Genomic DNA, 13,091 nt, shown 5'->3' with positions numbered 1-13,091 from the left:
AGCTCCAGAACTTTGCAAAAGTACCTGTCAGGTTGGCTTTCTGTGTGCAGCTTTTGTAGCCTCTGTATGGTTTCTGTTGGCACAAATTTGTGTTTTGTTTTTTTTTTTTTGGATGCTGAGAACTGAACCCAGCACCTTGTGCTTGCTAAGCAAGTACCTTTCCACTGAGCTGTAAATCCTTACCCCTGGAAAATAGAATTGCTTAATTAAATCCAGTTTTAGAATGCTGTGAACATTGTCACCTTGCTGTCAGGTGATTGTGTCCCTGTCCTATATCACCCTTCCCTCACAGCTTGGTTACTTTTTAATCCTTGTTAATCTGGTTTTGAAAAAATATTTTTCCTTTTTTCCAAGACCTCAAGGTCTCTCTGTGTGTTGCCCAGGCTGGCTTAGAAGTGGGCTCAGGCAGCCTGTCCACTTACGCTTCCTGAGTAGGATGGGACTCTAGGCACACCCCACCACTCCCAGCATGAAAACGTTTGTCTTGTGTTATACTCAACTACTGAAGTATTCAACAAATGAAATGTTCCCCTCATTTCAGCACCCACCTGGTCAGCCAACTTTGACGTCCCAATGGAGACCACCCATGGCACACCATTAGATTCGGTGGGGTCTGATGTCTGGAGCACAGAGGAGCCAATGCCAACGAAAGAGACAGGCTGGGCTTCCTTTTCAGAGTTCACCTCCTCCCTGAGGTGAGCAAGTGTGTTTACTACCCCTTTCCAGAGGAATGTGGGGAAGAGTATGTGTTCTGTAGAGTGGGTATTCTTCACTTCAGTTTCCCTTGAAGTCAACAAGGGTGTGCTGAGGAGATGGCCCAGTGGTTAAAAGTGCTTGCTTACAAAGCCTGCTGGGCCTGAGTTACTTCCCTAGTCCCACGTAAAGCTATATGCACAAAGTGACACATGCTTCTGGAGTTCATTTGCAGTTGCAGGAGGCCCTCACATGTCCATATTCTCATTCCTTCCTTCCCCTCCTCCCCCCTCCATTGCAGATAAGTAATTTTTTTTTTTAAGTCAACAAGAGGGTTGACACTGACACAGACCATCCTCATTTGCTGTAGCATGAATTGGGAGAGCTGGAGTGTTCTTGGTGTGAATAGCCTGGGCGGATTGTCCCAAGGCATTTAGCGGGACAGAAGGGAAGATAAAGCCCTCAGGAGCCACTCACACTCTGCCACAGGGCAAGACTGAGATGAGCAGGAGCATGCTCCCAGCAGAGCTCCATGTGGGAAAAAATTAGTCATTCCATAATGTAACCATGCATTTCCCTTGCAGTTTATAGGTTAATACTATACAATTAGAGTGGTGACAGCTGTAACTACCAGACTTAATTTGAGTATTCTTGATGGCAAAATCTGCCATGCCATCCTTTTCCTAAAAGGTACTGCCAGCATTTGTATATTAACTGTGGCTGTCATATTGTATTTTTGCCACACAGACAGATCAATCCTATACCCCACTTGAAGGGCCTGTTTGCTTTCCCTGTTTTGTAGAAGGCAGAGAGACAAAAGCATGTACGCTGACAGTCACTTGGGTCAAGGATCAGACTGACACCCATGCTGCTTTATAATAACTAATTATATCGTTGAGCTCTTCAGAGGCACAAGTGAGACTTGGGAAGGTTGGCTTAAATCCCCTTAGTTATTTCTTCAGTCCTGTTCCAGTACAGGACCGTCCTCTCCTGTTTCTTATGACTAGAGGATGAGGTCCTCTACAGAATGTTACTAAAGCAGCTTACTTCTCTCGAACCTCCTGTGTGAATCCCTGGCTCTATTAGAGGGCATTACACATGGAAGTGGATGAAAGAGAAAGTAGGGTTAACTTTACTGTTATCACACCACCAACAGTGACCCTATTTTGAGGTCCAGTGCATCCGAGCAGTTCGACTTAAAGTTGGTAAGGATTACTGTAAAGTAGTCACTCCAGCAGAATTGACCAAGGAACCTAGGGCTTATGGAGGGGTTGAGAGGTGGGCATTTTGAACCTGACAGCTCCCAAAGGAAACTGTACTCTGAAAAGTTTTGTGAGACAGGCATTATGGCCCTTGACCCAGCACTCAGGAGGCTGAGGTAGGAGGGTCACTGTAAGTTCCAGGTCAGCCTGGGCTAGAGCAGGACTCTGCCTTGAAAGAAAAAAAAAAGTGTCTATGAATAAATGTGGAACTGAAGGCTGATCTCCACTAACATCTCAATTTTCTCTTCTCTGAAAGCACAAAAGATTCTTTAAGGAGTAATTCTCCAGTGGAAATGGAAACCAACACGGAGCCTGTGGACCCCTTGACTCCCAGCGCAGCTGCTCTGGCTGTACAGCCAGAGGGTGAGTGCTGAGCATGCCAGAGTACACACACCCAGACCTGATTCAGGCTCAAGCCAGAAGTAGCCAGAAAAACAAGATGGTGGTTCCAAGGGCAACTCAGGGAAAGAAATTAAGAGCTAGAGCTATGGCTCAGCAGTTAGATACTTGGCTTACAAAGCCTAACAACCTGGGTTCAGTTCCCCAGTACAAACGTAAAGCCAGACTCACAAAGTAGGGCATGCATCTGGATTTCATTTGCAGTGGCAAGAGATCCTGGCATTTCCATTTCTACATTTGTACTTATTCTCTCTGTCTCTCAAAGTTTTGAAAATTAAACAAAAGGGGAAAAATGTATATGTCATTCCAGATCTATAGAAAAGTTACTCTAGAAGAAGTGAGGTTCCAGTATCAGTCTATCAGTGTACAAAATAAGAATCTGAGGCCCAGAAAGGTGGGGAGGGCCTTGACCCGCAGAACCCAGGTGGATATGAGTAGACCAAAAAACACGCCTCAATCTTGTTCCTGGTTGCCCCTGGAATTGGCTTTGCTAAGGCACATGGGGTTTGAGCTACGGGGCTGTCTTCTCCTCCCCTTGGTGAGCAAATGAAGTAACCACAGGTATCTATATTCCAGGGGGCTCTCTTGTTGCTCAGAATACTCAACTGTGTATCTGTACTGGCCTTGAGCTGTTTGCAGCCTGAGGAATAGGGGCTTTTGGAGGTGGAATATGGGCAAAGAGATGTGTTAAAGAGTGGCAGGAATGAAGTAGTGTGTCACTGGGGAAAGACACCAGAAGCGGGTCCTGTGACTGGTAGGGCTTTTGTCACTCTCCTGACATTTGGAATAGGTGACCTTTGACCCTAGAGAAGTTCTATCAGAGCATCACTGACTCCATTTGATGGATAAGGAAAGAGGGTAATAGAGTGGGTGCTTCTCTCAAGGCCTACACAGATAGGAAGTCTACCAAGTACATTCATGGCCACCATACCATGTGACTTTCTGTTTCAGCGCAGAGGAAGGATCCTGTGCATTGGGCTGTGAGTGTGGCTAGCAGTAACTGGGAAGAAGTTAGGGGCCACATGGACATAGATCAAGGAAGACTGTCAGGCATTCACCAGCTCCTTCAGTGAGGAGAACCCATGATAGTGTGCAGTACACATTTTAACACATACACCCATCATTTTCAACCACCTTCAAGCAGTTGTGACGTGGGAGGAGGACCGTGTTCTGTATTGGGTTTGATATGTGTGACTATCCTCTGTGTGCACTTCCAGCACCAGGCAGTGTGGCCATGGAAGCCAGCTCAGATGGGGAGGAGGACACGGAAAGTACTGACAAGGTAACTGAAACCGTGATGAATGGCGGCATGAAGGAAACGCTCAGCCTCACCGTTGATGCCAAGACAGAGACTGCTGTCTTCAAAAGGTAACCAGAGCCAGGTCTTCCTGAGGCTTTGGCTTGATGGGAGGAACTCAGACATGACAAGCATTTGTAATTTGATTGAAATGAGTTATTGTTTTTTTTTTTAATTTGAGAGTGACAGACAGAGAAAGAGGCAGATAGATAGATAGAGAATGGGCACACCAGGGCCTCTGGCCACTGCATAGGAACTCCAGATGCGTGTGCCCCTTGTACATCTGGCTAACATGGATCCTTAGGCCTAACAGGCAAGTGCTTAACCACTAAGCCATCTCTCTAGCCCTCAGATGAGTTTTAAAAGTATAGTGGCACATGCTTTTAATCATAGCACTGAGGAGACTGAGGTGTGAGAAAATTGCTGTGAGTTTGAAGTCAGCCTGGGCTACAGTGAGACCCTGCCTTTAAAAAAAAGAGAAAAAAAAAAGATCAGCTTGATACTTAACATCTCCATTAATTTTAGTAGCGATGGAAGTCAGGTCTCTCATTAAAATGTCATTTTCCTTATGTTTGTGGTGGTGTGTGTATGTTTAGAAGATGTCTTAAGTCTAATTAGATTTACAAAGTTAGGATTGGTGTATTTTTACTCATGCTAAAACTGACATGGACAGAGGCTACAGAGCTCAGCCCATCAATCCATGGCCAGTATCACACAGATAATGATTGTCTATAGCCATCATGCAGGTCAGTGTAATTCGGTAGCAAGGAGGGTAGATTTTACACACACCAGACATCATTGGAAAATAAAGTAACAACTTAAACTCACAGGTTAGAGAAGGAATCATAATGTAAATTTAAATGTTCAGACTGAGTGGTTGACAATAGCAATTTTTTCAAAATTTTCGGACTACAGCTAAAGTAGTTCATAGTCGGAGCTTTAATCCACCTGAGACAGCCTTTCATGACCATGCAAGCATGAAATGGATTGTGAGGTACTGTAGAGCATTACATTTTCTGTTAAGAGCTAGTGTTTAAGTCACAAGTCCTGAGGATGCACATTGATGTAGCACATGGTAATTACTCACAATAGTGGAAAATTAGAAAGACTCCTTTTAGGGCTTGATAGATGGCTCAGAGGGCACAGTGCTTGTCACACAAGCCTGACAACTCAGGTTCAGATCCACAAAGTCCATGTGAAGCCAAACTCACAGCACAGGCACCTGTAATCTCAGCATGCCTGCAGAAAGAATGGCTGTAGAGACAGGAAAATCTTGATGCTTGCAGGTCAATTCACAGCTATGAACAAGTGATACCCTTCCTCAAAATGAGGTAGAAGGTGAGGTCTGATACTCGAATGTCCTCTGACTACATACGTCACACATACGTGATATGCACACACTTTTTTTTTTTGCAAAGTATTTCCTTTTACAGACAAACCATCGAGTGGGACCTATAGTTACTGCTTTTAATCAGTACCATGTCAGTGGCCTTAGTGTATGCAGCTTAAAAAATAAAAGGTATACCACTAAGTAAGGTGTTACTCTTTACAAACTTACTGTTTTACATAGAGAATCCCAATTGAATCTATATGGATCAATAGGAAAGTTTAACAAGTTTGCTGGATGCATAGAAAAATTACTTTGGGGCTGGAGAGATGGTTTAACAGTTAAGACACTTGCCAGCAAAACCAATGGACCCAGGTTCAATTAACCAGTATCCATGATGCATAAGGTGGCACATGCATCAGGAGTTTGTTTGCAATGGTGAGAAGTTCTGGCACACCTATCCCCCCCCACCCCGTCCCACTCTATCTCTGTTTGCCTCTTTCTCACCCTCTCTTACTCTCAAACAAAAATACATATTTTTAAAAAGAGTTGGTGCTTAAAAAAGAAAAATTACTTTGTCCTGCAAACTAATATTGAGTACTTTATGTGGTGTCAGTTTTTAACTAAAATGTAAAAGCTTGGGCTGGAGAGAGATGGCTTAGCAGTTAAGTCACTTGCCTGCAAAGCCAAAGGACCTAGATTAGATTCCTCAGGATCCATGTAAGCCAGATGCACAAGGGGGCGTACATGTCTGGAGTTTGTTTGCAGCAGCTAGAGGCCCTGGCACACCCATAAAAAAATAAATGTAAAATCTTGCTGGACATAGTGGTCCATGCCTTTAACCCTTCAGGAGGCTGATAAGGGGATTGTTGTGAGTTCAGGCCAGACTGGGCTACAGAGTAAGTTCCAGTTCAGTCAGCTTAGGCTAAAGTGAGATCCTGCCTCTGGGTAGGAAAAATAAATTTAAGCCTTTTAAAAAAGATATATTAAAGACCTAAAATAAGTACAGAGATTTGCCATATTTACTAATAAAAAATTACCTTTGTCATGTCTCAGCAAATTGATGTATAAAATTAATGAAATTCCCATCTGCATGCCCATAGTTTCATGGAAGTTAATTGTGATGTTTATAAAGAACAAAGAGAGCCAAGATCAGTTTTGAAGGGGCATGGTGAGGGCTTCACAATGTTAGATCTCAACACTACAGAATTATAGAGACCCTGCTTCTCTACCCAAACTTGACACATGTTAGAATGACAATTTAAATGGAAAGAGTACACTTAGGGATAATGATTTTCCACTGGTGGAGAAAATTGGAATTGGGTTTCTTGTCTCAATATGAATATGAAAAATATAATCATACAACCTTGAGAAGATAGTAGAAGAGAATATCTTTACTATGTGGGTGAAACTTTTTTAACCATGAAAGAAAACATTGATGACTTATTTTCTGATATTGTCAAAGACATGCTTAAATGAAAAGCACAAATAGCAAAGATACAGAAAGATCCTGACATTTTTAAGAAAAAGTTAATCTCATTTATAAAGGTGAACAAAGGATACAGACAAGCATCTGCATGTGAAAGCTCAAGAGTAACTGGGGCCTGCTAGCTGGTTATAGTCATTAGATGCAATACTGATTTATGAGCATTAGTCTACAGTTCCTGTCTTTAGTTTAAAAAATGGATGGAGGGATGGCTTCTGGTTAAGGTGCTTGCCTGAAAAGTGTAAGACCCAGGTTCAGTTCGCCAAAATTCACACAAGCCAGATGCACAAGGTGACACATGTGCACAAAGTGGCGTGCACATCTGGACTTCAGTTGTACTGGCTAGAGGCCCTGGCATGCCAATGTTCTCTTTCTCGTTCTCTCTCTCATAAAATTAAATTTAATGGGCTGGAGAGATGGCTTAGCCATTAAGGCACTTGCCTGTGAAGCCTAAGGACCCAGGTATGATTCTCTAGGTCCTACATAAACCAGATGGACATGTGTCTGGAGTTCATTTGTGGTAAGTAGCTAGAGGCCATTCTCTCTCTCTCTGTCTCAATTTTTTTTTGTCATTTTTCATGTGACATTTCATATGAAGTTTATTAAATAGAACATGAACATATGACATATTAATGAAAAAATCTCTATACCTAATCACCTAAGTTATTGCTTCCTCTCAGTAATAAAAAAATCATTTTCTATTTTCTGGTTCAAATAATTTTTAAAATAAATTTTAAAAAATAGAAAAAGTGCAAAACTGCCAGATTATGTCACGAGGGCTGTGAAGTCTTCATTTTAAGGCTACATAACCAGTTAACAGAAAATATGTCACTTAAAAGTGAACTAAATGCAGAAGTCCTGTGTAGGGTATTGGATCCTGGAGGGCAAGGATGATTTAGTGTCAGGAAAGTCTGTCAGAATAAGTTCTACACATTTGTCTGAAAGAAAAAGTATTTGATTTTTGATAAAGCTCCATTCTTTCTTTGAAAAAAATTTTTAGATGCCAGGTGTGATGGCACATGCCTTTAATCCCAGCACTCAGGAGGCAGAGGTAGGAGGATCACCATGAGTTCGAGGCCACCCTGACACTACATAGTAAATTTAAGGTCAACCTGGGCAAGAGTGAGATAAAAAATATATATATATTTATATTTATTAGGGCTAGAGAGATGGCATAGCAGTTGCTTGCCTGTGAAGCCCAAGTGCCCATGTCCAACTTCTCACACCCCGTGTAAAGCAGACGCACAAGGTGACACGAGCACACAAGGTCGCACCTGGCACACGTTGCCGTGGCTGGAGGCCCTGCTGGGCCAGTTCTCTCTCTCTCTTGCATTAAAGAAAAAAGCCAGTCTGTTGGGCTTCCCTCAAAAATAATTTTTTTTAATATTTATTTATTTGAGAGGGAGGGGCAAACAGAGAGAGAATGGGCGCACCAGGACCTCCAGCCACTGCAGACAAACTCCAGATGCACGCACCACCTTGTGCATCTAGCCCACATGGGTACCGAGGAATTGAACCTTGTTCCCTAGGCTTTGCAGGCAAATGCGTCAACTGCTGCACCATCTCTCCAGGCCCAAATTTCATTCTTATACATGATTAAATTCTGAGCAAAACATAGTGGGAATGAATTTTCTTGGCTGGATAAGAAGGAAACACCAAAATGATGGTGCAGCAGAAGTCTCACACGCATCCACTTGAGATAAGGAGGTTGTCTGTGATTACTACCAGTAGTAAGCTGACAGTCCTGCAAAGAAAGGACAGATGTGGGAGTAAAGATAGGGAGGAAAGCAATACAATTTGACGGTTTGCAGACCGTAATGGTCAGCTCCAGCAAAGCTAGTAGCAAGCATTTGAAATTAATAAGAATTTAGCAAACTTTCGCCAAGCATGTTAGTGCACACCTTTAATCCCAGCACTCGGGAGGCAGAGGTAGGAGGATCACTGTGAGTTTGATGCCACCCTGAGACTACATTGTGAATTCCAGGTCAGCCTGAGCCAGAGTGAGACCCTACTTCGAAAAACACCCCCTCCCCCCAAAAAACATAACTTAGCAAAATTGGCCAGAAAAAAACTGGTAAGAGACCAATTTTAAAAATCAGTGGCTTTACATCAGAAATAAGCAACTAAAATGTATAATTAACAAGCAGGGTATTGCTCACAAAATATATCAAGTTGTCCATTTTGGGATGATTGTAACACAGATCTCTCTAGAGGAGATTTGAAGATGCCTGAGCAGGTGGACCCAGGGCACAGCACAACAGGACATATTAGTGCTACCGAAACATCTGCCACCATCATATTAGCCCTGAAGGTGTTTTTGCTGTTGTTTTGTTTTGGTACTGGGGAGGATTGTACTCCAGGCCTGCATGTGCTAGGTAAGGGTTCTACCAGTGGGCTACATCCCTGGCCCAGCCTTTAAGTTCAATGCAACTTTTTAGAAGGAACTTAATAAGTGTAGCTTCAAACTTACATAGAAAAATAAGTAAGAGACCCACCTTGCCACCCATTCACTCATGGTGCAGAGTCACAGTCATTAAATCTGTGAGGGGTAGGGAGATGGCTCAGTTGATAAGTGCCTATAGAAGCATGAGAACCTGAGTTCAGATCTCCAGCACCCACATAAAAGCTGGGTGTGGTGGTAGTTACCTATAATCCCAGTGCTATGGAGACAGGAGGATCCCTGGTATTAGCTGGCTAGCTACACTAGTAAAATTGGGGAGCTCCAGGTTTGAGGACTGATTTTGTGTCAGAACATAAAGTAGAAAATACTTGAGGAAGACACCCAATATTGCCCTCTGGCTTCCACATGCACTCACTCACACAACCATTATAATGGTGTACATGGCCAGTGTGGTGGAAGTGAGAGATCAGAAGTGGAGGAGGTGTGAATGTGGCTCAGCGATAGAGCTTTTGTCTAGCATGCTCAAGGCCCCTGGGTTCCATCCCTAGCACTGCTTTTTCCATCCCTTTTATATATATGTGTGTGTGTGTGTGTGTGTGTATATATATATATATATATATGTTATATATATATATATATTTATATGTCATTTATCCCCTCATCTCTGATCCTCTTTCCCTGGGGTCTTCCTCACTAGGGTTATAAGATTCACTGTGGGGTCATGAAGGCCTCAGTCAATTCCTATGAGATAGCTGGGGAGCATGTACCCATTCTGTAGCACTGCTTTTTTTTTTTTTTAACTTTTTTTGTTGTTTCATAATTGTATATATTTTGATCATAATTTCTTCCCTTTACGTTCCTTTGTTTCCCAACCCCGTTCTACTGAACCCTTTCTTCTTTCCCACATATCTCCTGTTTCTTTCTCTCTTTCACTCTCTCTCTTTTTAATTTTGCCTTCCTCCATCATCCATGACATGTTGATAAGCCCACTACTGTGCAGGTAATAACAGCTGTTGTGAGATCATGAATGGGATGGCCACTTGATGTCTGGAAGACAATGTCCAAAGCATTCCTCCCATCCCTTGCCTCTGAAATTCTTTCTGTCAACTCTTCCACATGCTCCTCTGAGCCTTGAAGGGTAAGATAGAGATGTGTCATTTAGTGCTAAACACTCAACTGTCACTTCTTAGCACTTTGATGAGTTTTGAGTCTCCTCAGTAGTCACCACCACCATCTGCAAAAGAAAGTTTTCCAACCAAAAGTTAAGAGTAACACTAATTTGTGGACCTAAACCTAAATATTTAGAAGACAATTTGATGGACACAGCATATTTAGCCAAACAACTATAACAGCTTCCTCCTTAGGACCTATGACTTCCCCAGCCATTGGCTTTTGACTAGGTTTTCAATACCAGACATGATTTCCCTCCTGTGTAGTGGACCTTAAATCCAATCACAGAGCAGCTGGACATCCCCATAACTGATGAGCTGCTACTGTACCACTGGGCACATTTGGCCTGTTTGGCCAGTTGTGTAGCTCACAGTGTCCATTGCTGAGTAAGACTGTTGATGGCATTTCTCCACCAGCAGGCTGCATGGTACTTTCTAGTACTGTGACAGCTAGTCAGCAGAGAGGAGGCTTCCAGCTTAATACGAGTTTGATATCTCAGTGTCCTGCAGCCAAAGCATGTGGTGTCTTCAGCAATGGGGTATTACCTCATTGTGGTGGAAAAACAGAAGCCTTGGAAATTGCCTGTTTTTTGGGAGCCTTGGAGCCTAGCACTGCTGGGGTGTTTTTTTGTTTGGTTTTTTAAGGTAGCGTCTCCCTGCAGCCCAGGCTGACCTGGAATTCACTATGTAGTCTCAGGGTGGCCTTGAACTAATGGTGATCTTCCTACCTCTTCCTCCCGAGTGCTGGGATTAAAGGTGTGCGCCACCACGCCCAGCTGAATTTTGTCTCTGGTGTGCATGTGAGGGTGCATGCATGCAGTGTCCGTCAATATCAATGCCTCCCTAAGTTGGCAGAATTACATTCTTGGTTCTGTGAGGAGGAGGGTATGTAAAGAAACATGAAACAGCCCCATTTTGCTTTAAATTAGACTAATGTTTATTGTTCTCAGAACTGGACTTTTTTCTCAAAATTAAAACTTTTTCTTTTACGTTTAATGAAGCATTGCTAGCTGAAGCCAGTTTTACATGGTGAGAGATGTCAGACTGATGAATGGTGTGCAGCCTGATTTAAAACCAAACCCTGAACCCTTTTAAAGAACAACAAAATATATTTTACATGCCAAAAAAAAAAAAAATGGCATGAGGGCTGGAGAGATAGCTTAGTGGTTAAAGCTCTTGCCTACAAAGCCTAAGGACAACCCATGTTTGACTCTCCAGATCCCGTGTAAGCCAGACATATAAAGGTGAGGCAAGTGCAAGGTTACACATGCCCATTAGGAGGCGCAAACGTCGAGTTCAATGTCAGTGGCTAGAGGCCCTGACATGTCAATTCATTCATATTCTCATTCCCTCCCTCCCTCCCTCTCTAAAATAAAAAATATAAAAGGAATGAGTTCTGGAGAGAGAGCTCAGCCTGTAAGAGCACTTGCCATGCAGTCATGAGAGTCTGAGCTGAGAGATCCTGGTTTGCCTAATTTGAACACCTATGTAAACAGCTGAGCATAGCAACACATGTCTGTCACCCTAGTCCTGTAGGATGTGGAGAACAGAGAATTGCTGGTGCTAACTGGCCAGCCATTGACCAAAGATAGTAGTTCCATGTTCATTGAGAATTCCATGTAAAGGAAACTTGTAGATGAGCAAAAAGAGAATACCTGACACTGTACTGTGGCATCCACCCACTCGTACAGGACATGTACACATGTGCACAAACACACCAGGAAAAAATACAAGTTAAGCTGCTTCACACTGAAAAGTCAAGCCAGATCCTCCCTAACTACTTTGTGAAGCAACTCCATGAGGACTAAGAAGAGAATACAAGCTACGCATTGTGATACATACCTGTCATCGCAATACCTGAGAGGCTGAAGCCAAATTTCTGAGAGTTCTGGGCTAGCTTGCGCTACTTACCAAGTGCATATCCCAAAAAAGAGAATATGAGCAAAGAGACACATGCTCCCGTGTGCCAGGCCCCATTCTCTGGTTTTTGTGCATATTAAGCACATAGTCTTCTCTTGCAAACCCCTTGAGATGCAATTATGAATATTATCTCCATTTTCCAGTTTGGGAGCCAGACACTAGGGTTACATGATAGTTAATAGAGACTTGGAGCAAATTGAAAAGTCAGTGGATCATACTTATGTAAGAGACTGTGGCATTTGTTATTTGAGGAATTCCTGTAAGATAATTTTTTTTAATTTTATTTATTTATTTATTTGAGAGCGACAGACACAGAGAGAAAGAGAGGGAGAGGGAGAGAATGGGCGTGCCAGGGCTTCCAGCCTCTACAAACGAGCTCCAGATGCGTGTGCCCCCTTGTGCATCTGGCTAACGTGGGACCTGGGGAACCGGGGTCCTTAGGCTTCACAGGCAAGCGCTTAACCGCTAAGCCATCTCTCCAGCCCAGATAATTTTTTAAAAAGCCAGCTGAGCTAGGTGTGGTGGCACACGCATTTATAGCCCTCCAGAGGCTGAGGTAGAAGGATTGCTGTAAGTTCTATAAGTTTGAGGCCAGCCTGAGACTACACAGTGAATTCCAGGTCAGCCTGGGTTAGAGCAAGACAATACCTTGAAACCGCTCCCCCCACACCAAAAAAAAAAAAAGGCCAGCTGAGTATAGTGGTACCTGGCAGCAACCCAGCACTTATGGTCACAAATTAAGAGCTACTTGGGCTACATTGTGAGTTTGAGACGTTTGGCTTCATAGTAAAATCTTGTCTCAAGAAGAAAAGGAGTGGCTGGGACTGTGAGAGAAAGCCTAAATTAGGAAATGGGCAAAAATTAGCAGTTTTCAAACAAGTAAATCAAAAAGACTTCAATTTAGAAAAATGGATGCAAAGAAATGCTCTAAAAAAGAGAAATGAGTGGCAACAACAGGTACTTTAAACTTCTCATTAGACTTGTACAAATTGCAAGTGGATTACACTGAGTGCTGAATCCCACTAGGTACAGGAGGGAAGACAGACTGGTAGAAAGAGATCTTCGTTGATGGGAAGATGGCCCAGAATTTTTTATCTTGGGCATACTGCCCTGAGAAATGCCCACACAGGTCTATTT

The 13,091-nt window shown here is 42.9% G+C and overlaps 1 protein-coding gene across 16 annotated transcripts in view; it reads left to right on the top strand.

Moving 5' to 3' along the window:
- The window catches only part of Ppp6r3 (protein phosphatase 6 regulatory subunit 3), a 161,223-nt gene that overhangs the window by 141,667 nt on the left and 6,465 nt on the right, over positions 1–13,091 (top strand). For all 16 annotated transcript variants that reach the window (XM_045144456.1, XM_045144470.1, XM_045144475.1 and 13 more), the window contains 3 exons: positions 542–695; positions 2,212–2,318; positions 3,572–3,722. In XM_045144456.1, coding sequence (XP_045000391.1) covers positions 542–695; positions 2,212–2,318; positions 3,572–3,722 — 412 coding nt within the window. The remainder of the gene's footprint in view (positions 1–541; positions 696–2,211; positions 2,319–3,571; positions 3,723–13,091) is intronic.

The sequence above is a fragment of the Jaculus jaculus genome, chromosome 1, assembly GCF_020740685.1.
Source record: "Jaculus jaculus isolate mJacJac1 chromosome 1, mJacJac1.mat.Y.cur, whole genome shotgun sequence".
NCBI classification, from domain to species: domain Eukaryota; kingdom Metazoa; phylum Chordata; class Mammalia; order Rodentia; family Dipodidae; genus Jaculus; species Jaculus jaculus.
Note: the sequence above shows the minus strand (reverse complement) of the source record. Positions and strands in the feature narration are given on the sequence as shown.